The 23579-nt window shown below is 67.4% G+C and overlaps 5 protein-coding genes across 6 annotated transcripts; 2 read left to right on the forward strand and 3 right to left on the reverse strand.

Annotated features, from left to right (window-relative positions):
• The first annotated feature begins 671 nt into the window (after nt 1–671).
• On the forward strand, nt 672–8472 carry SCYL1 (SCY1 like pseudokinase 1). Its single transcript, XM_039572682.1, has 15 exons — nt 672–889; nt 1333–1476; nt 1758–1880; nt 2608–2822; nt 2937–3027; nt 3183–3338; nt 3881–4041; nt 4553–4658; nt 4799–4912; nt 5361–5516; nt 6267–6455; nt 6833–6905; nt 7133–7215; nt 7447–7499; nt 8245–8472. Exons 1-15 carry the CDS (start codon nt 752–754, stop codon nt 8375–8377), a joined length of 1935 nt encoding a protein of 644 aa, XP_039428616.1. The 5' UTR covers nt 672–751; the 3' UTR covers nt 8378–8472.
• A 53-nt stretch (nt 8473–8525) lies between these two features.
• Nucleotides 8526–12456, forward strand: TRPT1 (tRNA phosphotransferase 1). Of its 2 annotated transcripts, none has more exons than XM_039572688.1 (7): nt 8526–8660; nt 9240–9321; nt 9756–9913; nt 11068–11242; nt 11665–11721; nt 11833–11943; nt 12272–12456. In XM_039572688.1, exons 1-7 carry the CDS (start codon nt 8604–8606, stop codon nt 12346–12348), a joined length of 717 nt encoding a protein of 238 aa, XP_039428622.1. In that variant the 5' UTR covers nt 8526–8603; the 3' UTR covers nt 12349–12456. The 2 variants fall into 2 exon arrangements, with proteins under 2 accessions (XP_039428622.1, XP_039428623.1); XM_039572689.1 differs by having other exon boundaries at nt 9756–9769.
• Nucleotides 12457–12600: 144 nt separating this feature from the next.
• On the reverse strand, nt 12601–15046 carry LOC120412305 (EH domain-binding protein 1-like protein 1). Its single transcript, XM_039572692.1, has 5 exons — nt 14862–15046; nt 14019–14122; nt 13735–13808; nt 13028–13142; nt 12601–12770 (listed from the first exon to the last, which is right to left on the reverse strand). The coding sequence occupies exons 2-5, from the start codon at nt 14066–14068 to the stop codon at nt 12683–12685; spliced, it is 327 nt and encodes a 108-aa protein (XP_039428626.1). The 5' UTR covers nt 14069–14122; nt 14862–15046; the 3' UTR covers nt 12601–12682.
• Nucleotides 15047–15191: 145 nt separating this feature from the next.
• LOC120412296 (proline-rich protein HaeIII subfamily 1-like) lies at nt 15192–17359 on the reverse strand. Its single transcript, XM_039572683.1, has 5 exons — nt 17250–17359; nt 16800–16948; nt 16352–16400; nt 15344–16261; nt 15192–15263 (listed from the first exon to the last, which is right to left on the reverse strand). The coding sequence occupies exons 4-5, from the start codon at nt 16205–16207 to the stop codon at nt 15192–15194; spliced, it is 936 nt and encodes a 311-aa protein (XP_039428617.1). The 5' UTR covers nt 16208–16261; nt 16352–16400; nt 16800–16948; nt 17250–17359.
• Nucleotides 17360–17369: 10 nt separating this feature from the next.
• LOC120412297 (EH domain-binding protein 1-like protein 1) lies at nt 17370–23374 on the reverse strand. The gene is made up of 8 exons (XM_039572684.1): nt 23342–23374; nt 21907–22133; nt 19957–20014; nt 19226–19313; nt 18882–18976; nt 18184–18356; nt 17474–17606; nt 17370–17390 (listed from the first exon to the last, which is right to left on the reverse strand). The coding sequence occupies exons 1-8, from the start codon at nt 23372–23374 to the stop codon at nt 17370–17372; spliced, it is 828 nt and encodes a 275-aa protein (XP_039428618.1).
• Between the last annotated feature and the right edge of the window lie 205 nt (nt 23375–23579).

Below are 23579 nucleotides of genomic sequence, written 5' to 3' on the forward strand. Positions count from 1 at the left end.
CAGTGGCTCCGTATCACGACAGGACCCTGGATCACTCTGGAGATGAGTATCGTGACAGGATCCCCTTGTTGCGACAGAGGCCCTGTGTCTGACAGGAACTTTGGGTTGTTCCAAGGAGCCAGGACCGTGACGGGGCCCTGGATCGCTGTGAAGTCCCCTTGTCGTGACAGACTCTACTGCAACGGGGCCCCCATATCGCGACAGGGCCCCCATATCGCGATGGGACCCCCATATCGTGACGGGACCCTGAGTAACCAATAAACTGTTGAGTTCTGACCAGCCTTGTGTCGCCATTGGGGCCGCGAGGGCTGCGGGAGGGGGGGAGGGTGACCTTGGAGCATGTGACGTCATTGCCCGTGCCCCGTGACGTCACGGCCGCGCAGGCTGGGGGACGTCACCGCCGCTTCCTGCCGCGTGTCCTTTGCAAGCCGCTCCCCTCCGCGGTGCTTTGGCTCCGCCCCCTCCCCGTTCCCGGCCCCTCATTGGTTCCCTCAGGCCCCTTCCCAGCTCCTTATTGGCTCATTCGGGCTCCGCCCTTCGCTCCTCCCCTCTCCCGCCCGCGGGCCGTCATTGGCTCACACAGGCCCCGCCCTCCTGCCGCCATTGGCTGGCGCGGGCCCCGCCCCCCGGTCCGTCACCGGATCCTCCCGCCCGGCGCCGCCGCCGCTTCCTCCGGGCCCGCTCCGGTGCCGGCCCCGGGACCCCCTCGGACCCCCGGGACCCGCCCGGGACCCGCGGGCCCGGCCCCGCGATGTGGCTCTTCTCCCGGGACCCGGTGCGGGATTTCCCCTTCGAGCTGGGCCCGCCCGATGCGGATCCCGACGCGGACCCGCTCCCGGACCCTGCGGCCCCGGCCCCGCTCTGGAGGCTGCTGCGGGGGCGCCGCAAGGTGGGGGGTTATGGGAGGGGGGGGGTCCCGTGTCCCCTCGTGTGTCCCCTCCTCCGTGCCCCCTCCCTGTCCCCGGATCCCCCCATGGCCACGGCCCCGCCACCCCCTGCCCCGGTTTCCCTCCGTGTCCCCCGACCCCCATCTTTCTGTCCCTGCGTGTCCCCTCCCGGTGCCCCTCGGTGTCCCCGCCCCTTTGTGCCCGCAGGTCCCGCTGTCCGCGTGTCCCCCCGTGACCCGCATCGCCGGATGGCTCCATCCCCGTGTCACCACCGTCCCCGCCTCTCCTTCCATCCCCTCGTGTCCCCCCTGTCCCCCAGCCCTGCGCCCCCCACGTCTCCTCCTGTCCCCCCTGTCCCCTCATGTCGCCGCGGTGTCCCCTTGTCTCCCCCTTGGCCCCCTGTGCTCTTCCCCGCGCTGGCCCCTGACTGTCCCCGTGTCCCCAGGCCGATGGGGCTCCGGTGTCGGTGTTCGCCCACAGCCTGGGCCCGGGGGGGGACCCCGGTGCCACCGCCCTGGCCCGCGCGGGGCTGAAGCGGCTCCGCAGCCTCCGACACCCCAACATCCTGGGGTACCTCGACAGCCTGGAGGTGACGGCACCGGGGACACTGGGGGTACAATAGGGACACTGGGGGGGATGATGAGGGCATGGGGGAGTGGGGGGGGTTAGCGGGGACAGGGGACATTGGGGGAATGAGGGGGACATGGGGACACGGAGGGTGGGGGGACACTGGGAGCACTGGGGGAACAGGAGTGGTGGGAACAGTGAGGGGACATGGGGGGGCACAAGGGATGGGGGGATGTGGGGGGGACACAGGGGGTGACAGGGGCCGTGGGGGGTCCCCGGGGTGACCCAGGGTGACCCCCCCAGACGGAGCAGTGCCTGTACCTGGTGACAGAGGCCGTGACCCCCCTGCGGCGGCACCTGCGGCTGCACCCCCCGACCGGGGACTCGGGCGAGCAGGAGGTGGCCTGGGGGCTGCAGCGGCTGCTGGTGAGGGGGGGGCTCGGGGGGGTCTGGGGGCTGCAGCGGCTGCTGGTGAGGAGGGGGCTCGGGGGGTCTGGGGGCTGCAGCGGCTGCTGGTGAGGGGGGGGCTCGGGGGGGTCTGGGGGCTGCAGCGGCTGCGGGTGAGGAGGGGGCTCGGGGGGTCTGGGGGCTGCAGCGGCTGCTGGTGAGGGGGGGTTCGGGGGGGCCTGGGGGCTGCAGCGGCTGCTGGTGAGGAGGGGGCTCGGGGGGGTCTGGGGGCTGCAGCGGCTGCTGGTGAGGGGGGGTTCGGGGGGGCCTGGGGGCTGCAGCGGCTGCTGGTGAGGAGGGGGCTCGGGGGGGTCTGGGGGCTGCAGCGGCTGCTGGTGAGGGGGGGGCTCGGGGGGGTCTGGGGGCTGCAGCGGCTGCTGGTGAGGAGGGGGCTCGGGGGGTCTGGGGGCTGCAGCGGCTGCTGGTGAGGGGGGGTTCGGGGGGGCCTGGGGGCTGCAGCGGCTGCTGGTGAGGGGGGTGGAAGGGGTCTGGCATTTGGGGGGAATCTGAGGGGGGGTCCCTGGGGGGAGACCTGAGGTATTGGGGGGTCCCTGCAATCAGCGGGGGTGGGGGGATTCCGAGATCGGGGGGGATTCCCAGGATTTGGGGGGGCTTCTGAGAGATGTTTGTCACTTGGGTGGGGGTTACCCCTTTTTGGTGGGGGGGGGAGGGTACCAACACCAGGGTGTCCCCCTTGCCCCCCCAGACGGCGCTGGCGTTCCTGGGGGTCTCGGGGCTGGTGCACCACGCGCTGGGACTCGACGCCGTCTTCGTGGACCCCGGGGGCGAGTGGAAGCTCGGGGGGCTCGAGAGGGTGGCGGCCGCCAGCGAGGGGACCCCTCCCCGCCCCCCCGGTGACCCCCCCCGGCCCCAGGACCCCCCCGAGCTCAGCAACCCCTCCCGAGGGCAGGGGGAGCCCTGGTGAGTGGGCGACATAGAAACAGGGGGGTGGGGGTGGCACTGGGGGGTTCAGGAGGGGCTTAGGGGACCACGGGGGTCCCTCGTGCCCCCTCCCCACTGTCACGGCCCCCCCAGGGCAGGGGACATGTGGCGCCTGGGCTGCCTCATCTGGGAGGTCTTCAATGGACCCCTCCCCCGGCCGGGGGCCCTGCGCAGCTTCGGCAAGGTCAGGGACCCCACCCCCGAAAATCCTGGGGACTCCCCCGGGCACCCCCGAACAGCCGGGAAACACCCCCAGAAAGCCCCCGGACTCTGGGGTTCCCCTGAGTGTCCCCCAGCCCTCGGGGTTCCCCTGACCCCGTGTCCCCCCTGTCCCCCCAGCTGCCCCCCGGGCTCATCCCGCCCTTCTCGGAGCTGGTGGCGGCGGATCCGGGGGCCCGGCCGGGCCCGGGGCCGCTCCTGGAGCGGCTGCAGCGCCCGGGAGCCTTCCTGACCTGCGCCCTGGTGCGCACCGGGCTCTTCCTCGAGCACTTCCAGGTCCGGCCTCATCTTCAGCCTCACCCCTGTTTCCTCATCCTCATCCCCGTGCTCGTTGCTGTTCCTTTGTCCTCGTCCCCCTTCTCATCTTCAGCCTCGTGTTCATCCCTCTTTCCCTCATTCTCAACCTCATGCATTTGTTCCTTATCCCCATCATCATCCTCAACCCTGTGCCTTCATCCTCATCCCCATCCTCGTCTCCTGTTCCCTGTTTCTTCATCCTCACCTCGTTCTCGTGTTCATTCCTGTTTCTTTACCCTCATTTCTATCTTCATCCTCATCCCCATCCCTGTCCCCTCATCAGCAGCCTCATCCTCACAACCATTTCTTCATCCTCTTCCTCGTTTTCATTCCTACCATCATCCCCTCGTTCCTGCCCCCTCATCCCCATCCCCATTCCTTCACCCTCACCCTCATCCTCATCCTCATCCTCATCCTCATCCTCATTTCCATCCCTGTCCCTGCTCCTTCATCGCCATCCTCCTCCCCCGATGTGCCCCCGGTGGTTTTGGGGCCCCCCCTGATCTCCAGCCCCCCGGCAGGTCCGGGACCCCTCGGAGCGCCGGACATTCCTGCAGGAGCTGCCCCCTCTCCTGGAGTCCCTCCCGGGGCCCTTCCGGAGGCAGAAGCTGCTCCCGAGGCTGCTCGAGGCCCTGGAGCTGGGCAGCGCTGATGCCAGCGCCCTGCCCCCCCTGCTGCAGGTGGGACCCCCCCAAAATCCCCCCTAGAACCCCCCTGACCCCCTTGCTGCAGGTGGGACCCCAAATCCCCCCCAGAACCCCCCTGACGCCCAAAATCCCACCCATAACCTCCCTGGCCCCCCTGCTGCAGGTGGGACCCCCAAATCCCCCCCAGAACCCCCCAAAATCCCCCCAGAACCCCCTGACCCCCAAAATCCCACCCATAACCTCCCTGACCCCCCTGCTGCAGGTGGGACCCCCAAAATCCCCCCCAGAACCAAAATCCCACCCAGAACCCCCCAGAACCCCCCTGACCCCCTGCTGCAGGTGGGACCCCAAAATCCCCCCAGAACCCCCCTGACGCCCAAAATCCCACCCATAACCTCCCTGACCCCCTGCTGCAGGTGGGACCCCCCCAAATCCCCCCAACCCCCAAAATCCCACCCAGAAGCCCCCTGACCCCCCCTGCTGCAGGTGGGACCCCCAAATCCCCCCCAGAACCCCCCTGACCCCCTGGTTCCCCCCCCCCGCAGGTGGCGAAGGTCCTGGACCCCCCGAGTACCAGGAGCGAATCGTCCCCGTCCTCGTCCGGCTCTTCTCGTCCCCAGAGCGGGGCCTGCGCCTGCGCCTGCTGCAGCTGGTGACTGGGAGCACTGGGAGCACTGGGAGGGGGGGGCTGGAGGGGACTGGGAGGGATGGGGGGGTCCATGGGTTCGGAGGAGGTTTGGGGGGGCTCAGGGTGGGGTTCTGAGGGGTTTGGGGGTCTCCTGGCCTCCCCAGCTCGAGGAGTTCATCGAGTTCCTGCCCGAAGCCACGGTGGATTCCCAGATTTTCCCCCACGTCGCCCACGGGTTCCTCGACTCCAACCCGGCCATCCGCGAGCAGACGGTCAAGGTGGGCACCCAAAATCACCTGGGACCCCCCCCCCCCAAAATCACCCAGGACCCTCAAATGTCCTGGCACTGCTCCTCATTACCTGGGGATCCCCCAAAACCCTTTGGAGACTCCTCTAAAAATCAAATGGGGACCCCCCCCAGTCACCCGGGTATTTCCTAAAAGGATGGGACCCTTCCCCCAAAATGGGTGGGACTTTTCAATCACCTGAAGCTCCCCCTCAATAACCTGGGCACCCCTAAAACCATTTGTGGACCCCTGAAATGGGTGGAACCCCCCCCCCCCCCAGTCACCTCGGGAGCCCTTTGGGAGGGGGGATGGGCACACTGCGTGGGACTCCCCCAACCACCTGGGCACCCCAAATGGGTGGGACCGGGTGGGACCCCCCCAAAATCCCATCTAGGGGTCCCCCCTGACACCCCCGTGTGTCCCCCCCCCCCCCCCCCAGTCCATGGTGCTGCTGGCGCCCAAGCTGGGGGAGGGGCGCAGGGGGGGGGAGCTGCCCCGGCTGCTGCTGCGGGTGCAGGGAGGGGACGCGCTGGGACCCCTGCGCTGCAACGCCACGCTGTGCCTGGGGCGCCTGGCCCCCCACCTGCCCCCCCAGGTGAGCTCTGAGCCCCCCATAACCCCCCTGAGACCCCCATAACCCCCCTGAGACCCCCATAACCACCCCCTGAGACCCCATAACCCCCTGAGCCCCCCATAACCCCCCCGAGAGCCCATAACCCCCCTGAAACCCCATAACCCTCCTGAGCCCCCCATAACCCCCCAAGAGCCCATAACCCACCCCGAGCCCCCCATAACCCCGAGACCCCATAACCCCCCTGAGACCCCATAACCCCCTGAGCCCCCCCATAACCCCCCTGAGACCCCATAACCCCCTGAGCCCCCCCATAACCCCCCTGAGACCCCATAACCCCCCCACTGTTCCTGGGGTCCCTGGCCCCCCACCTGCCCCCCCAGGTGAGCCTGAGCCCCCATAACATCCCCGAACCCCCCATAACCCCCCCAAGACCCCATAACCCCCCAAAATCCCCCTGCACTGGCCCAGGAGCCCTTTTCCCCTGTGCCCCCCTTCTGCCTGAGCCCCCCCGTCACTCTGGGATCCCCAGTCCCCCCCCCCCAACCCTGTGACCCCCCGTTACCGTGTCCCCTGTGCCCCCTGACCCTGTGCCCCCCCCCCACCGTGTCCCCTGTCCCCCCGACCCTGTGCCCCCCCACGTCCCCTGTCCCCCCCTGACCCTGTGCCCCCCCTCACCATGTCCCCTGTGCCCACCCCCCACCATGTCCCCTGTCCCCCCCAGACCCTGTGCCCCCCTGTGCCCCCCCCCACCATGTCCCCTGTCCCCCCCAGACCCGCCGGCGGGTTTTGGCCCCCGCCCTGGCCAGGGCCACCCGGGACCCCTTTCCCCCCGCCCGGGCCGCGGCCGTCGCCGCCTTCGCGGCCACCCACGAGTGCTACGCCCCCCCCGAGGTGGCGGGGCGGGTGCTGCCCCCCCTCTGCGCCCTCACCGTGGACCCCCACCCCGGCGTCCGGCAGCAGGTGCGGGCAGGGGGGGAGGGCCTGCAGTAATTTGGGGGGGGGTCTGGGTGCTGGGGAGGGACCCAGAGTAATGGGGGAGGGGGGGGAGGTTCTGGGTGAAACGGGGTGGGGACGGGGGGGTCCCACTGGGGGGGGTCTCAGAGGAAGGGGCGCTGGGGAGGGTCCCAAAGCAATTGGGGGGGGTCCCACTGGGGGGTCCTGGAGAAATTGGGGGGGGGGGGGTCAGGGGGCTTGGGGAGGTTCTCGGAGCAATTGGGGAGGGGGGAAAGCAAGGTGCTGGGGGGCAATTGTGGGGGGCTCCTGCGGGGGGGGTGCTGAGGGTCTGGGTGGGGGTCTGGGGGTGTCTCTGACTGTTGGGGTCCCCCCTGCCCCCCCAGGCGTTCCGGGCCATTCGCAGCTTCTTGGACCAGCTGGAGGCGGCGGCCGAGGCCGGGGGGGCCCAGGAGGGGGGTGAGAACATGGAGGGGGGGGGGGGGACCCAAAAAATGGAGGGAGGGGGGGTTCTGGAGGAGGCAAGAATGGGGGGAGGCAGAGAAATAAAGGTCTGGGGGGAGGGGAGGGAAGTGGGACGGTGGGGGGGGGAAGGAGGGGGTGACATCGGGACTGGGTGGGGGGACACGGGGGTGCTTTGGGGGTTCCCCCCCCACTCCGTGACCCCCCTCCCGTCCCTCCCGCAGACCCCTCCAGCGCAGCCACAGCCCCGGGGGGCCGGGGGGGGGCGCGGGGGGGCTGGGGGCCGCCGTGTCCTGGGCTGTCACCGGTGTCACCTCCCTGACGGCGCGGCTGATGGGGGGCGAGGGGGGGGCAGCCCCCGCACAGCCCCCCCCACGCAGGGACCCCCGCAGACCCCGGCCGAGGGCCCCGTGGGCCCCCCGAAAGGTGAGTGACCCCTTCCTCCATTCCTTCCCCCCCCCCCTCCCCGCTTCCTGAGCCCCCCCCCAGCCTTGGGGACCCCCCCCCCCCCCCGAACAACCATTTTGGACCCCCCCAGAGCCCCCCCGAGGAGAACCCCCCCGAGGAGCCCCCCCTGGAAGACGCCGATGGGTGGGATGATGACTGGGGGAGTCTGGAGGTGAGTTTGGGGGGGGTGGGGGGGGAGGGGGTCACACTCTGAGGGGGGGGGGGGCACAGCGTGGCCCCCCCCCCCGTCCCTTCACCTCTGTCCCATCCCATCCCCCCCCCAGGACATGGAGCTGCCCCGGAGCCCCCCCGCCAGCAGCCCGGAGGAAATTGGGACCCCCCCGCAGCCCCCGGCCCCACCCCCACAGACCCCCCCCCCAGCGCCCCTCCCCCAGCCGGGGGGGGGGGTGATGAGGGTGAGGGGGGGTGGGGGTGGGGGTGAGTGGGGCACGGAGGACGCCTGGGAGGCCCTGCCCAGCCAGCACGGTGAGACCCCGCCCCCCCCGCGACCCCCAGACCCCCCCACGCACCCCCAAGCCCTCAGGACCCCCCAGCACCCCCCCCGCACCCCCACAGGACCCTCAGTAGCCTCCTTGGGACCCCTCCCAAGACCCCCCCAGTGACCTCCAACACCTCCTTGGGGTGTCCCCAACACCCCTCGGGCCCCCCGAACCCCCAGGTCCCACCCCCAGCCCCCTCCATCCCCTGAACCCCCCTTTTCCTTTCCCTGGGACCCCATAATCCCCCTGAGACCCCCCCCAGGCCCCGTGGAACCCCCAGGGGCCTCATCCCCCCCAAACCGCCCATTCCCTGTCCCCCACCATGACCCCCCTGTCCCCCCCCGTCCCCCTCATCCCCCCTGGCCCCCCTTTCCTTGTCCCCCCCCCAGTGACCTCCGTGTCCCCCTCAGGGCCCCCCCGGGCCGGCGGCAGCGGGAGCAGCAGCGGCGCCGGGAGCTCGAGGCCAAGCGCCGGGCGGGACCCCGGGGCCCCCCCAAATTGGGGGCGCGGAAACTCGACTGAGGAGGGGTCCTGGAGGAGAAGGGGGGGAGGGGAAACCCCGGTTGGTTTTTTGTTTGGGGGGGGGGGGATCGATAATAAATCCCCCAGACCCAGAACGGCCCCGCGGGGTGAGGGCGGGAATCGTGAGGGGGACACGTGACGCAAGCGACACGTGGCGCGGGGAGGGGGTCACGTGGGTCGGGAGCGGTGACGTAGCCTCTCGCGCTCGGCGGTCACGTGGCCCCGCATGGCCGCCGGGGAGGGCGCGAGCGCCGCCCAGCGGCGGCGGCGGCGGAAGGAGGAGGTGGGGGGGGCGGGGGGGACCCCAAAATTTGGGGAGGGGGACACGGGGAAAGGGGGGGGGCGGGGGAATCACAGATTTGGGGTGGGGGACACGGGGAGGGGGGAGGCGGGATAAGGACCTCGGGGGAGGGGGGGGCAAGGACCCCAAAGATTGGGGGGACACCCCAAGGAGAGGGGGGGACATGGGGAGGGGGGGTGGAAAGAACCCCAGAAATGGGGGAGGGGCACGAATCCCGGGGGGGGCGGGGACACCCGGGGTGGGAGGGGACAAAGGCACCGCTGGGGGGGGGGGGGATCCCAGAGATGGGGGGGACACGAGGGGGGGACACCCCAAGGTGGGGGGAGCGACGAGGACACAGAGGGGACATCAAAGGGGGGGGGGGGACACAAGTGGGGGACCCAGAAATGCGCGGGGGGGGGGGCTTAAGGGGGGGTCCAAATATTGGGGGAGGATAAAGAGGAGGGGTCGAGGGGGGGCTCAATTTGGGGGGTGGGGGGTCCAAGATTGGGGAGGGTCTGTGGGGGGGTGCCGAGGGGTGGGTGGGGGGGGTCACCGCTGGGCCCCCTCCCCGCCCCCCAGGAGCCCGGGGTGCGGCTGTCGAAGGCCCTGAGCTACGTCCTGCGCCACGGGGCCGCGGCCGAGGGGCTGCCCATGGGCCCGGGTGCGTGAGACCCCAGAACCCACCCTAAAACACCCCAAAATTCCCCCCAAAATCCTCCTCAGCCCCTCAGCCACCCCCCAGCCCACGCAGGGACCCCCAAACTCCTCCCAGAACCCCGGGAGTTGCTGCTGGAACCCCCCAAGCCTCCCAAATCCACCCCAAAATTCCTTCCGGACCCCCCGAAATGCCCCCGAGGTTCCCAAAACACCCACCAGGAGCTCCAGCCCACCCCCAAATCCCACCTGGGACCCCCCCCAAATGTCCCCTGTGGCCCCCCAAGTGCTTTTTGAACCCCTGAAACATCCCCTGGCGCACCCCAAATGCCCCCTGGGACACCCCAAACACCTTTGGGGGACCCCTTAAATTCCTCCAAACGCCCCCCGGGACCCCCCAAAGGCCCTGACGGGGGTCTCGGGGGGGGTCTCGGGGCTCAGACGGCTTTGTCGAGGTGGGGGCTCTGCTGCGGCTGCATCGCTTCGCGGGGGTCTCGGAGGGGGACGTGCGCAGGGTGGTGGCCACTGACCCCAAGGGTCGCTTCGCCCTCCGGCCGGACCCCCTGAGGGTCAGGGCGAACCAGGGGCACTCCCTGCCGGTGAGGGGGGTCTGGGGGGGGGTCCCAGAGGGGATTTGGGGGGGTTAGGGGGGATCCCCGGGGGGTTTGGGGTCACTGGAATGCTGCAGAGAGGGGTTTGTGGGGTCCAGGGGGTCTTGGGGGGGGCTCTGGAGAGGGATTTGGGGGGGTCCCTGGGAGGTCTGGGGTCCCTGGAGGGCTCTGGAGGGGGGTTTGAGTGGTCACTGGGAGGATTTGGGGGGTCCCAGAGAGATTTGGGGGTCCCGAGGGTGTTCTGGAGATGGATTTGGGAGAGGGACTGGGGGATTTCAAGGGTCTCGGGAGAATTTTGGGGGTCTTGGGTGGAATTTTGGGTGTCCTGGGTTGGATTTGGGGAATTTCGGGGGTGGATTTTGAGTGTCTCGGGTGGGATTTGGGGAATTTTGGGTGGGATTTTGGGTGTACTGGGTTGGATTTGGGAGATCTCGGGTGGGATTTGGGGAATTTCGGGGGAGATTTTGGGTGTTCTGGGTTGGATTTGGGAGATCTCGGGTGGGATTTGGGGAATTTCGGGGGAGATTTTGGGTGTTCTGGGTTGGATTTGGGAGATCTCGGGTGGGATTTGGTGAATTTCGGGGGGAATTTTGGGTGTTCTGGGTTGGATTTGGTGTATTTCGGGGAGAATTTTGGGTGTCCTGGTTTGGATTTGGTGAATTTCGGGGGGGATTTTGGGTGTTCTGGGTTGGATTTGGGAATTTCGGGTTGAATTTGGGTGTCCCGGGTGGGATTTTGGCTGTCCTGGGTTGGTTTTGGGTGTCCCGGGTGGAATTTTGGGTGTTCTGGGTTGGATTTCGTGAATTTCGGGTGGGATTTTGGGTGTCCCGGGTGGGATTTTGGGTGTTCTGGGTTGGATTTGGGGGATCCCGGGCAGGATTTTGGGTGTTCTGGGCTGGATTTTGGGTGTCCCGGGTGGAATTTGGGGAACTTCGGAGGGGATTTTGAGTGTTCTGGGTTGGATTTGAGGGATTTCGGGGGGGATTTTGGGTGTCCCGGTGGGATTTTGGGTGTCCCGGGTTGGATTTTGGGTGTCCCGGGTTGGATTTGGTGAATTTCGGGGAGCATTTTGGGTGTCCCGGGTGGGATTTTGGGGGTCCCGGCTGCTCCATGGGGTGTGTCCGGGGGGGGGGAGGGCGCAGGTGCCGGAGCTGGAGCTGACCCCCCTGCGGACCCCCGGGGCGCTGCCCCCCACCCTCGCCCACGGCACCCGGCGGCGCCTGTGGGGCCCGATCCGGGCGGGGGGGCTGCGCCCCATGGGGCGCCAACACCTGCACCTGGCGGGGGGGCTGCCGGGGGACCCCGGGGTGCGCAGCGGTGAGTGACCCCTCCTCCCCCCCGAAAAAAACCCCCCCGGAACACCCCAAATTCTCCCCGAATCCCCAAACCCGCTGGGAATCCCCGAAACCCCACAGAGACCCCACACTCACCTGGCGGGGGGGCTGCCGGGGGACCCCGGGGTGCGCAGCGGTGAGTGACCCCCCCCCAAAAACCACCCCGGGGCACGCCCAACCCCCCCCCGGGCTCCCCAAATTCCCCTGGGACCCCCAAACCCCTTTGGCAAAACCAAATCTTCCCCGATTCCCCCCCCCCGAAATCCTCTTGAGCCCCCCCCCACCCGTTTCTAGAACCCCTCCAACACCTCAAATCCGCCTTTGAGACCCCCAAACCTCCCCCCTGCAGCCCCCCAGACCCCCCCCAAAACCCCCCAGGACCCCCCAAAATCCCCCTCCCCACAGGGATGAGGTCGGACTCGGAGATCGCCATCATCATCGACGGCCCCCGAGCGCTGGCGGGTGAGGGGGGGGTCCCGATTTTTGGGGGGGGTTCCCGATATTTGGGAGGCGTCCCCGATGTTTGGGGGTCCCCCCCCGATGTCCGATGACCCTCTCGGACCCTCCCCCCAGATGGGATCCCCTTTTTCCGCTCGGCCAACGGGGTCATCCTGACGCCGGGGGACGCCCAGGGCCGGATCCCCCCCAAATATTTCCTGCGGGTTCTGCAGCTGCGGCCGCACCGTGAGAGGGGGGGGGGACCCCAAAATCGGGGGGGGATTCTGGGGTCCAGGGGGTTGGGGAAGAGCCGAGATTTGGAAGGGACCCCGAAACTCGGGTGGGCAGGGAGATTTGGGGCTCCGGGGGTTGGGGAGGAGCCGGGATTGAGGGAGGGGACCCAAAATTTGTGGGGTTTGGGATTTGGGGGGTTTGGGGGGAGCCGGGAATTTGGGGGTGGGGGTCCTGGGGCTTTGGGGGGTCAGGGGCTGGTGGGGGTCAGGATTTGGGGTCGCAGATGTTGGGGGGGGTCCCGTTGCCATGGCAACAGCTCCTCTATCCCCTCCCCCCACAGGGTGTGAACTGCCCCTGGACGGGCCCTGGGACGAGGGGGGGGAGAGACCCCCGGACGAGAACTTGGGGGGGATCTGAGCCCCCCCACGAGGATTTTGGGGGCCCGAGCCCCCATAAGGATTTGGGGGGGGGGGAGTCGGAGCCCCCCGGGCCCCACAGACACCAATAAAAACCTCCTGAGCACCACGAGCGTGGCATGGGGGGGCTCAGATCTCCCCCCCCCCCCCAAATAACACCCGGAGGGACCCAGGACCCCTCCCCCAGTCCCTCCCAGCCCCTCCCAGTCCCTCCCAGTGCGCCCAGATCGGATTTCACACAGAAAATCTCCTTTATTGCCGCGGCCGCCGCGATCGGGGGGCTCCCGGGGGGGTCCCGCGGGGGTCCTGGGGGGTTTGGGGGTCCCGGGGGTCTCTCAGCAGATCCCGCACGTTTCCCTGCGGCCGAAGCGGCGCCGCCGGGGGTCGAGGCTCCGCTCCAGCTCCTCATCCTCCTCCTGCGCCCTGCGGGGGTCGGGGGGCGTCGGAGGGGGGGCTGGAACACCCGGAAAATCCCCCGGGGACCCCCCCCGAGATCCCCGTGACCCCTCAGGATCCCCCCGAACCCTCCCCACACACCCCAAGACCCCCGGGCGGCCTCAAACCCTTCCCTTCCCCCTGCCAGGACCTCCCCGCGCCACCCGTGAAGTGTCCCTGGACCCCCCCCCAACCCCTCAGGACCCCCCCAAATCCCCCGGGACCCCCCCCCCCGCTGTCCCCACCTGGTCTCGCGGCGGTGCCGGTCCCGCACGAGCCGGTCCCGCCGGTTCACCAGTGCCACCAGTTCCTCCAGTAAGAGCTGCTCGCGCTGGCGCTGGGCCGGCGGCTTCTGCCACTCTGGGGAGGGAGGGTCCCCAAAGGTCCCCCAAAGGTCCCCAAAACTCTTTGTGTCCCCCCCCCCCCGTTCCCCTCCCGTGTCTCCTTTTGTGCTCGGCATTCCCCGTGTCCGGGTCCCCAAATGTCCCCAAATGTCCCCAAATGTCCCCCCGTGTCCCCAATGTTCCCCCCTCACCCCCTGTCCCCACATAACCCTCATCACCAATGTCCCCCCCAATGTCCCCCCGTGTCCCCAGTGCCCCCCCATGTCCCCCCCAGTGTCCCCCCCATGTCCCCTCTGTCCCCAGTGTCCCCCCATGTCCCCAGTGCCCCCCCCAGTGTCCCCCCCCGTCCCCAGTGTCCCCCCCATGTCCCCTCCAGTGTCCCCCCATGTCCCACCCTGTCCCCAGTGTCCCCCCGTGTCCCCCCCAGTGTCCCCCCGTCCCCCAGTGTCCCCCCCAGTGTCCCCCCCATGTCCCCAGTGCCCCCCCATGTCCCCCCAGTGTCACCCCATGTCCCACCCTCTGTCCCCAGTGTCCCACCCCGTCCCCAGTGTCCCCCCAGTGTCCCCCCCGGTGTCCCCCCCGTCCCCAGTGTCCCCCCCATGTCCCACCCTCTGTCCCCAGCAGCCCCCGCAGTTCCCGGCTCAGCAGCTCAAAGCGACGCTCCAGGTCCCGCTCCTGGGCCCTGGGGGTGACACGAGGGGACAGAGGGGGGACAAGGAGGTGTCACCGGGGCTGCCAGGGCCCCCCGCGCCCCTCCCCAGTGTCCCCTTCGCCGAAACCGGAGCCGGTTCCGCCGCGCTGGGGGGGGGGCACAGGGAGGGACGGGGGGGACACGGGGGGGTGGTGGCGGTGTCCCCGCGGTGTCCCCGCGGTGTCCCCACGGTCCCCTCACAGCAGCTGCAGCTGGTCCTGTCGCCGCACCAGCAAATTCCGCTGCTGCATGCCCAGTGAGAACCAGTCCCGGAGCAGCCGCTCCTCGCGGGGCGGGGTCCGCGCCTGGGGACATCGGGGGGCATTGGGGGCACAGGGGACATCGGGGGGCAGAGGGGACATCGGGGGGCACAGGGGACATCGGGGGGCATTGGGGGGGCATTGGGGACATTGGGGGGGCACAGGGGGGATTGGGGGGGCACAGGGGACATCGGGGGGCATTGGGGGGCACAGGGACCTGGGAGGGATCGGGGGGGTCTTTGGGACACTGGGGGGCATTGGGGGGCCCGGGGGCCATTGGGGTGCACAGGGGACATTGGGGGACATTGGGGACATGTGGCATTGGGGACACGGGGACGTTGGGGGTACAGGGGGCATTGGGGGGCATTGGGGACATCGGGGGCCATTGGGGGGCACAGGGGGCATTGGGGGATCGGGGGGGTCATTGGCACATTGGGGGGCATTGGGGTGCACAGGGGACATTGGGGGACATTGGGGACATGTGGCATTGGGGACATGGGGACGTTGGGGGGCACAGGGGACATTGGGGGCATCGGGGGACACTGGGGGGCATTGGGGACATCGGGGGGCATTTGGGGGGGCACAAGGGGCATTGGGGGATCGGCGGGGTCATTGGACATTGGGGGGCATTGGGGACATGGGGACAATGGGGGGCACAGGGGACATTGAGGGGCATCGGGGGACACTGGGGGGCATTGGGGGGCACGGGGACATTGCAGACCGTGTGTGCCCCCGGTGTCCCAACGTCCCCCCGCTGTCCCCAGTGTCCCCAGTGTCCCCTCACCGCTGTCCATCAGCGCCCGCAGCTCCCGCTCCAGCGCCGGGGCCTGAGCGTCCAGTCGGGCCTGGTCCTGCTCCAGGGCCATCAGCTCGGCCGCCACCCACTGTCCCTGCCACCCACGGGGCGTGGACACCCGTGTCACCCCGTGTCACCCCCAGGGCCACCCACTGTCCCTGCCACCCGCGGGGCCGTGGGGACACCCGTGTCACCCCCGTGTCACCCCGTGTCACCCCCGTGTCACCCCAGGGCCACCGCGGGTGTCCCCGCCCTCCCCCAGTGCCCCCTCCCATGTCCCCAGTGGGGTTCCCCCCAATGTCCCCTCCGGGCCCCCCCTTACCCCCGCTCTCCTCCTCGGGGGCTCCGGGGGGGACACCGGGGGGACACGGGGGCGACCCCGACATCACCCTGGGGAGAGAGGGGGGGTCCAATAAGGGGGGGCAGCACTTGGGGGGGTCCCAGGGTGGTCTCGGGGGGGGGGGTCTCACCTTCGGGGGGGGGTCCCGCTGCCGCAGGCGGGGGAGGCTCCTGGAGCGGGGGGGGGTGTGGGGAGCCCCCCCCCGACCCCCGCGGGCCGGGGTGGGTGGGGGGGGGCCAAGAACCCCCCCGGGGGGGCCCGGGCCCGGCTGCACCCCCAAAGGCTGGGGGGGGGTCCTGAGGGGGCCCCCCCTCGATGGAGCTGGGTTGGGGGATCCTGAGGGGGCTCCTGCGGGGGGGGCCGAGCTGGGGGGGCCCCGGCTCAGCTGCGTCAGTGTGGGGGTCCGGGGGGGGGCCGAGCTGGGGGGACCCCCCCTCAATGGGGTCCTGGGGGGGCCCCTCTGGGCTGGAGCTGAGTGGGGGGGACGGGGGGGGCCCCCCTCGATGGGGCCGAGCTGGGGGGACTCTGGGGGGGTCCAGGGGGGCTCCTCCTCAATGGGGCCGAGGGGGGGGGAGTCTGGGGCGGGCCCCCCCTGGCCGGTGTCCAGCTGGGGAGGCTCCGGGGGGGTCTCTTGGGGCCCCCCTCGGTGAGGCTGATTTGGGGCTCCGGGGGGTCCCGGGTTGGGTCTCTGAGGGGGTTCGCGGCTCCGGGGGGGGCTCTTGAGGCCCCCCCTCACTGGAGCCGCTGCTGGGCCACGGGGGGGTCTCTGGGGGGTCGTTCGGGGCCCCCCCTCGTTGAGGTCACTCTGGGGGTCTGGGGGCGTCCCCTCCTCGATGGAGCCGCTCGGGGGGTCCGGGGGGGGCTCTGGGGGCCCCCCCTCGCTGGAGCCGCTCCGGGAGCGCGGGGGTCCCCGGGGGGTCCCCGGGGGGGTCCCCAGGAGCGCCCGGACCTGGCTGAGGAAGGTCATGACCCCCAGGCTGTCCGGGCTCTCCATGTCCGAGGGGTCCAGGAGCCGCGGGACCCCCAAGGCCGCGAAGGCGTCGAAGGCCTGCGGGGGGGGGGAAGGGGTACGGGGAAGAGGGGGGGGTCAAGGGGGGGCACCCCCAACGCTGGAGCCCCCCCAGCCCCCCCCACGCACCCGTTTGTTGTTGCCCCGGTGGTCCCGGGGGTCCAGAGCATCGAAGTCGCTGGGGGGGGACATGAAGGGGGGGGGGGGGTCACTGCGGGGGTCCCCAGGGTGACACAAGATCCCACCCCCCCCACTCAATGCCCTCCCCCACTCCCAGAGACCCCCCAAGACCCCTCCCACATCCCCACGGACCCCCCCCCCATATCCCCCCACCCACCCATGGGTACCCCCCACCCCCAACTACCCCTCAAAGCCCCCCCCCAGACCCCACCCCTGGTGTCCCCCCCCCCCCTCCAGGACCCCCCATGTGTCCCCCCGAACCATCCCAGGACCCCCCCTCAGGACCCTCCCCATGCCCCCCCCACGCCCACAGCCCCCTCCCCCTCCCTCAGGGCTCTCCCGGGGCCCCCCGCCCCCACCCGCAGCCCCCCCGCGCCCCCCCCGCGCCCCCCCTCACATGAGCCGGGGCCGCAGCCGGTGCAGGAGGGCGCAGAACCCCAACCCGCTGCTCCAGGACCCCCCGAAATCGCTGAGCGAGACCCCCCGGTAGCCGGCGGTGACCCCCTGGCACCAGGCCAGGAGCGCCCCGCGACCCCCGGGGGGGTCCTGAAGGGGGGGGGGTCAGCACTGCCTCACCCAGAGACCCCCCCAGCACCCAGAGACCCCCCAGCCCCAAATCGGGGGGGCAGAACAGCCCCCACCTCACCCCTATGGGACCCCCCCCAGTTTGGGACCCTCCAGCCCCCCATGGGACCCCCCCGCTCCAGTCTTGGGGTCCCCAACCCCCTCCCCCCCCCCCCCCCACCAGGGTGATCCCATCCCCCCTACGGGGGTCCCCAAACTTCCCCCTCCCCCCCCCCAATTCAGGGGGTCCCCGTGTCCCCCCCTCCCCTCCCCCCCCACTCACCGCGGTGACTTCGGGGGGGGCTCCAGGTCTCCCCCCGGCTCCGGGGGTCCCTCTGTGTCCCCAAAGTGGGGGGTCCCCTCTGTCACCCCCCTGCGTGGGGGGGGCTGGGGGAGAGGCCCGTCAGGGACCCCCGGGGGGGGGCTGGGGTCGTGTGTGTGTCCCCCCCCCCCCGGCATTGGGGGGACACCCGAGGGGGGGGGGGGGGTTGGGGACACGTTGGGGACCCACCTGGGGGCGCGGGGGGGCACCCCTGCCCTGTGCGCCCCCCCCTCCTCCTCGGGGTCACTCTCGAAGTCGCCCAGGTCGGCCACGTCCCCGGGGGGGCTCAGGCTGGTGACGCTCTGCATGTCCTCGTCCCTGGGGGGGCGGGGGGGGGGACACAGCGTCCCCAGGGGCTCCCCGGAGGGTCCCGGGAGGGTCCCCAGTGTCCCCAAGGCCCCCTTCCCCCCCCGCCGAGCCTCAAGGCGGGCCCCCCCATGTCCCCAGTGTTCCCTCAGTGTCCCCCCAGCGTCCCCAGTGTTCCCCCAGTGTCCCCCCATTCCCCCCAGTGTCCCCCAGTGTCCCCATTCCCCTCAGTGTCACCCAGTGTCCCCCCAGTGTCCCCAGTGTCTCCAGTGTCCCCCAATGTCCCCCCAGTGTCCCCCAGTGTCCCCCAATGTCCCCCCAGTGTCCCCAGTGTCCCCCAGTGTCCCCCCCATCCCCCAATGTCCTCCAGTGTCCCCCCATTCCCCCCAGTGTCCCCAGTGTCCCCAGTGTCCCCAGTGTCCCCCAGTGTCCCCAGTGTCCCCAGTGTCCCCCCAGTGTCCCCCCGTTCCCCCAGTGTCCCCAATTCCCCCAGTGTCCCCGTGTCCCCCAGTGTCCCCCAGTGTCCCCCGTGTCCCCCAATGTCCCCCCAGTGTCCCCCCAGTGTCCCCCATTCCCCCCAGTGCCCTACGTGGGGTGTCCCTCGAGCAGGACGAGGCCGCGCAGCCGCAGCCGCAGCGTCGCCGCCGTCACCTTGGGGCTCCTGGGGCGCAGGGACAGGGACAGGGCGGTGTCCCCGACCCCCGCCAGCCGCCCCAGCTCCAGCGGGGCCCCGGCCACCACCGAGCGCCGGCCCCGCGACTCCTGCGGGGACACGGCGGGGTCACCCGGGGACGCGGCACGGGGGGACCCCCAGGGACCCCCAGGGACCCCAGTGTCACCCACCCAGGGACCCCGATGTCACCCAGGGGATCCCCAGGGACCCCCAGGGACCCCAGTGTCACCCACCCAGGAACCCCAGTGTCACCCAGGGGATCCCCAGGGACCCCCAGGGACCCCAGTGTCACCCACCCAGGAACCCCAGTGTCACCCAGGGGATCCCCAGGGACCCCCAGGGACCCCAGTGTCACCCACCCAGGAACCCCAGTGTCACCCACTCAGGGACCCCGATGTCACCCAGTGTCACCCACCCAGGGACTCCAGTGTCACCCAGGGACCCCCAGGGACCCCGATGTCACCCAGTGTCACCCAGGGACCTCAGTGTCACCCACCCAGGGACTCCAGTGTCACCCAGGGACCCCCAGGGACCCCGATGTCACCCAGTGTCACCCAGGGACCTCCCCTACCTCCACCCCCCCTCCCCCCGTTTTTGGGGTGCCCCCTCCTCACGTTCAGCACGAGGAAGTTCCAGGATTTGTCATCGAAGGTGGCGGCCTGGGGTCCTGGGGGGGCAGGGGGGGTCACAGGAGGGTCACAGGGGGGTCCTGGGGGGGTCAGTGGGGGTCACAGGGGGGTTCTGGGGGGCAGGGGGGTCAGTGGGGGGTCACAGAGGGGTCCTGGGGGGGTCACGGGGGAGGGGGGAAACAGAGAGGGGTTGGGGACATGAAGGGGGGTTTATGGGGGATGCGAGAGGGGAATTTGGGGACACGGGGGGGGGGGGGGTCGAGGGGCTCTGGGGAGGTTGGGGGGGGGAGACACAAAGGACACGGGGGGGTCCGGGGGGTCCCACGCACCCGGTACAGGGTCACGACCACCTCGAGGGTCTCGGGCAGCACCCACACGACCATTCCCCGCTGCGGGTTCTGGATGCCCGGCTGCCACCTGCGGGGCTGCACCCCCCGTCTGAGACCCCCCGGAACCCCCCCGGGACCCCAGAGACCCCCCTGAACCATCCCTGACCCCCCCAAGGACCCCCCCGGGACCCCAGAGACCCCCTCGAACCATTCCTGACCCCCCCAGGGACCCCCCCGGGACCCCAGAGACCCCCTCGAACCATCCCTGGCCCCCCAGGGACCCCCCTGAACCATCCCTGACCCCCCCAGGGACCCCCCGGGACCCCAGAGACCCCCCTGAAGCATCCCTGATCCCCCCAGGGACCCCCCTGAACCATCCCTGACCCCTCCGGGACCCCCTCGGGACCCCAGAGACCCCCCCTGAACCATCCCTGGCCCCCCAGGGACCCCCCATGATCCCCAGAGAACCCCCCGAGATTCCCCCAAACCATCCCCGACCCCCTAAGGACCCCCAGAGACCCCCCCGGACCACCCCGAAACCACCAGAGACCCCCCCGAACCATCCCCGACCCCCCAGAGACCCCCAGAAACCCCCCTAAACCCCCCCAAGCCCCCCCCCGAATCCTCCCTGAACCCCCCCGGGACTCTCCCCAGCCCCTCCCCCCCAGTCTCACGACCCCCCCCCCCCCCAGGACCCCAAAATTCCCCCCCCGGGACCCCCCCTCCCCCACCTTGGAGCAGACCCTGCGGTGCCGCCGGCTCCACACCACGGTCACTCTGTCGGGGGTCCTGGGGGGGTTTTGGGGGGGTCACGACACCCCCAGGACCCCCAAACTGCGCTCCCCTCCCCCACCCCAGGACCCTCAAAACGCCCCCCCCCCCCATCCCTCCCCTCCCCCACTCGCGGAGGAGGGGCTAAATTTGGGGCCGGGGAGGGGAGGGGGGGGGAAACCGGACACCCCCGAGGGGGTGGGGGGGACACCCCTCCCCCACTCGTCGGGGTCTATTTTTAGCCCGGCCCCATTTATGGAGATTTTTAACTCAAAATGAACCCGGGGGGGGGGTTGAAATTTTGGGGGGGGGAGGGGGTCTGGGGGCTTTTTTAGCGGAGGGAGGGAGCGTGGATTTGAGGGGTCGCGCGGGGGGGGGATTTGGGGGGGATCGCACGGATTTTGGGGGGGGTTTAGGGGGGGATCGCACGGATTTTGGGGGGGGATTTAGGGGACATCTCACGGATTTTGGGGGTATTTTAGGGGGGATCGCACGGATTTTGGGGGCGGTTTTTAGGGGGGATCTCACAGATTTTTGGGGGGGGTTTTAGGGGGGATCGCACGGATTTTGGGGGGAGTTTTGGGGGGGATCGCATGGATTTTGGGGGGGGTTTAGGGGGGATCTCACGGATTTCGGGGGGGATTTTGGGGGGGATCGCATGGATTTGGGGGGGATTTTGGGGGGATTTTGGGGGGATCGCACGGATTTTGGGGGGGGGATTTGGGGACATCTCACGGATTTTGGGGGGGGTTTTTGGGGGGATCGCACGGATTTTGGGGGGGATTTTAGGGGGGATCGCACGGATTTTAGGGGGGATCTCACGGATTTCGGGGGGATTTTGGGGGGGGTTTTAGGGGGGATCGCACGGATTTTGGGGGGAGTTTTGGGGGGGATCGCATGGATTTTGGGGGGGTTTAGGGGGGATCTCACGGATTTTGGGGGGGGTTTAGGGGGGATCGCACGGATTTCGGGGGGGATTTTGGGGGGGATCGCATGGATTTTGGGGGGATTTTGGGGGCATTTTGGGGGGGATCGCACGGATTTTGGGGGGGGGATTTGGGGGGATCGCACGGATTTTGGGGGGGGGTTTTTGGGGGGATCGCACGGATTTTGGGGGCGGTTTTAGGGGGGATCGCACGGATTTTTGGGGGGGTTTTAGGGGGGATCGCACGGATTTTGGCGGGGGTTGGGGGGATCGCACGGATTTTGGGGGGGGTTTAGGGGGGATCGCACGGATTTCGGGGGGATTTTGGGGGGATCGCACGGATTTTGGGGGGGGGGATTTGGGGGACATCTCACGGATTTTGGGGGGGGTTTTTGGGGAGATCGCACGGATTTTGGGGGCGGTTTTAGGGGGGATCGCACGGATTTTAGGGGGGATCTCACGGATTTCGGGGGGGATTTTGGGGGGGGTTTTAGGGGGGATCGCACGGATTTCGGGGGGGATTTTGGGGGGATCGCATGGATTTTGGGGGGGGTTGGGGGATCGCACAGATTTTGGGGGGGATTTTGGGGGCATTTTGGGGGGGATCGCACGGATTTTGGGGGGGGGATTTGGGGGACATCTCACGGATTTTGGGGGGGGTTTTAGGGGGGATCGCACGGATTTTGGGGGGGATTTTAGGGGGATCGCACGGATTTTGGGGGGATTTTAGGGGGGATCGCACGGATTTTAGGGGAGATCTCACGGATTTTGGGGGGGGTTTTAGGGGGGATCGCACGGGATTTTGGGGGGGATTTTGGGGGGGATTTTAGGGGGGATCACACGGATTTTGGGGGCGGTTTTAGGGGGGGTCTCACGGATTTCGGGGGGGATTTTAAGGAGGATCGCCCGGATTTTGGGGGGGCATTTAGGGGGGATCTCACAGATTTTGGGGGGGTTTTAGGGGTCGGGGGGGGGGGTCACTCACCATCCACCCCCCCCTCGAGCAGCAGCTCCTCCAAGGTGGCCTCGAAGCGAACTTTGGCCGCGCGTTTCCCCGCGCGCTGCAGCCGCTTCCAAACGCTCCCCATGGACCCCCCCCCCAAAAAAAATCCCGACACGTCCCCCCCCGTCCCCCCCACCCCGGGGGAAATTGGAGAGAGGGGGGAGGGGACGCTCTACACCCCTCCCCCCGCACCCCTCCCTCCCCCCCCCCTCGGGGGGGGGGGAGGGAGGGGTGCGGGGGGAGGGGTGATGCCCCCCCCCAATTTTTTTAATTTCAATTTTTAAAATTAATTCCGATTTTTTTTGGACCCTTTTTTTTTTTCTCTCCAGTCTTCTTCATCTCCGATTTTTCTATATCAGTTTTGGTTTGAAATTTTTTATAAATCCAATTTTTTTTTTTTTTTTGCCGATTTTTTTACGCCCCATTTCTTTTTAGAGCCGGTTATTTAAATTCCAAATTTTTTTAATGAATTGCAATTTTTTTGCCAATTTCTTTTAGGTCTAATTTTTTTAAAGTCCAAATTTTTTAAATTCATTCCAATTTTTTGCCAATTTTTTAAAGATCCAATTGTTTTTTATCGATTTTTTTATGTCCAATTTTTTTTTTAGATGCAGTTTCTATAATTCCAAATTTTGAAATTAATTCCAATTATTTTTACCCAATTTTTTTTCTATCCAATTGTTTTGTATCGATTTTTTTATGTCCAATTTTTTTTTAGATCCAATTTTTATAATTCCAAATTTTCAAATTAATTCCACTTTTTTTTACCCAATTCTTTTTCTATCCAATTTTTTTCATATCCAATTTCTTTTTAGATCCAATTTTGTTAAAGTCCAAATTTTTAAAGTTAATTCAAATTTTTTTTGCCCGATTTTTTTTCTATCCAATTGTTTTTTATCCAATTTTTTCATATCCAATTTCTTTTTAGATCCAATTTTTTAAAATTCCAAATTTCTTAAATTAATTCCGATTTTTTTGCCCAAATTTTTTTCTATCCAATTTTTTTAACCCAATTTTTTTTAATTCCATTTTTTTATATCCAATTCTTTCATATCAATATTTTTTACATCCAATTTTTTCATATCCAATTTTTTATATCAGTTTTTCTTTATTTTTTAGGGTTTTTATATCTAATTCTTTATATATCCAATTTTTTTAGATATCCGATTTTTCTCTACCCCATTCTTTCTTATATCCAATTTTTGTCTACTGAATTTTTTTGTTAATAGCCCAGTTTTTTATATCCAATTTTTTTACATCCAGATTTTTTATATCGCATTCTTTTACAACGATTTTTGTTTATATCCAATTCTTTTTACCCACTTCTTTTCTATCCCATTTTTTTACATCAATGTTTTTTACATCCAATTTCTTTCCTCCTCGCGCCTTTTTCACTCCCAGCCCTTCGACACCGAACCCTTCGCATCTCAAATCTCTCTTTTATCCCCATTTTCGGGGTCCCAGAACCCCCCGAAACACCCCAAACCCCCCCAAACACCCCAAAAACCTCCCCAAACACCCCAAAAACCTCCCCAAACACCCCAAAACCCGCCCCCAAACACTGCAAAAACCTCTCCAAACACCCCAAAAGCCCCTCAAAACCCCAAATCCCCCCCAACCCCCAAACATCCCACAAACCCCCCAAACCACCCCAA

The sequence above is a fragment of the Corvus cornix genome, unplaced genomic scaffold (genome assembly GCF_000738735.6).
Source record: "Corvus cornix cornix isolate S_Up_H32 unplaced genomic scaffold, ASM73873v5 scaffold8, whole genome shotgun sequence".
In the NCBI taxonomy this organism is placed as follows: Eukaryota; Metazoa; Chordata; class Aves; order Passeriformes; family Corvidae; genus Corvus; species Corvus cornix.

What these genes read in the sequence shown, in the direction of transcription:
- SCYL1 (XM_039572682.1), top strand. Translation starts at nt 752, where the DNA reads ATGTGGCTCTTCTCCCGGGACCCGGTGCGGGATTTCCCCTTCGAGCTG. An exon ending in CCCCCCACCTGCCCCCCCAG is followed by an intron (nt 5,517 to 6,266) that starts GTGAGCTCTGAG and finishes TGTCCCCCCCAG; the next exon opens with ACCCGCCGGCGGGTTTTGGC. An exon ending in CGTGTCCTGGGCTGTCACCG is followed by an intron (nt 7,216 to 7,446) that starts GTGTCACCTCCC and finishes GGACCCCCCCAG; the next exon opens with AGCCCCCCCGAGGAGAACCC.
- TRPT1 (XM_039572688.1), top strand. Translation starts at nt 8,604, where the DNA reads ATGGCCGCCGGGGAGGGCGCGAGCGCCGCCCAGCGGCGGCGGCGGCGG. An exon ending in GGGGCTGCCCATGGGCCCGG is followed by an intron (nt 9,322 to 9,755) that starts GTGCGTGAGACC and finishes CTCGGGGCTCAG; the next exon opens with ACGGCTTTGTCGAGGTGGGG. An exon ending in TCTGCAGCTGCGGCCGCACC is followed by an intron (nt 11,944 to 12,271) that starts GTGAGAGGGGGG and finishes CTCCCCCCACAG; the next exon opens with GGTGTGAACTGCCCCTGGAC.
- LOC120412305 (XM_039572692.1), bottom strand. Translation starts at nt 14,068, where the DNA reads ATGCAGCAGCGGAATTTGCTGGTGCGGCGACAGGACCAGCTGCAGCTG. An exon ending in GGGGCTGCTGGGGACAGAGG is followed by an intron (nt 13,143 to 13,734) that starts GTGGGACATGGG and finishes CTCCCTCCCCAG; the next exon opens with AGTGGCAGAAGCCGCCGGCC. An exon ending in CGGCACCGCCGCGAGACCAG is followed by an intron (nt 12,771 to 13,027) that starts GTGGGGACAGCG and finishes CGACCCCCGCAG; the next exon opens with GGCGCAGGAGGAGGATGAGG.
- LOC120412296 (XM_039572683.1), bottom strand. Translation starts at nt 16,207, where the DNA reads ATGGAGAGCCCGGACAGCCTGGGGGTCATGACCTTCCTCAGCCAGGTC. An exon ending in AGCGGGACCCCCCCCCGAAG is followed by an intron (nt 15,264 to 15,343) that starts GTGAGACCCCCC and finishes CTCTCTCCCCAG; the next exon opens with GGTGATGTCGGGGTCGCCCC.
- LOC120412297 (XM_039572684.1), bottom strand. Translation starts at nt 23,374, where the DNA reads ATGGGGATAAAAGAGAGATTTGAGATGCGAAGG. An exon ending in GGAACTTCCTCGTGCTGAAC is followed by an intron (nt 18,357 to 18,881) that starts GTGAGGAGGGGG and finishes GTGTCCCCGCAG; the next exon opens with GAGTCGCGGGGCCGGCGCTC. An exon ending in CTGCTCGAGGGACACCCCAC is followed by an intron (nt 17,607 to 18,183) that starts GTAGGGCACTGG and finishes CCGCCCCCCCAG; the next exon opens with GGACGAGGACATGCAGAGCG.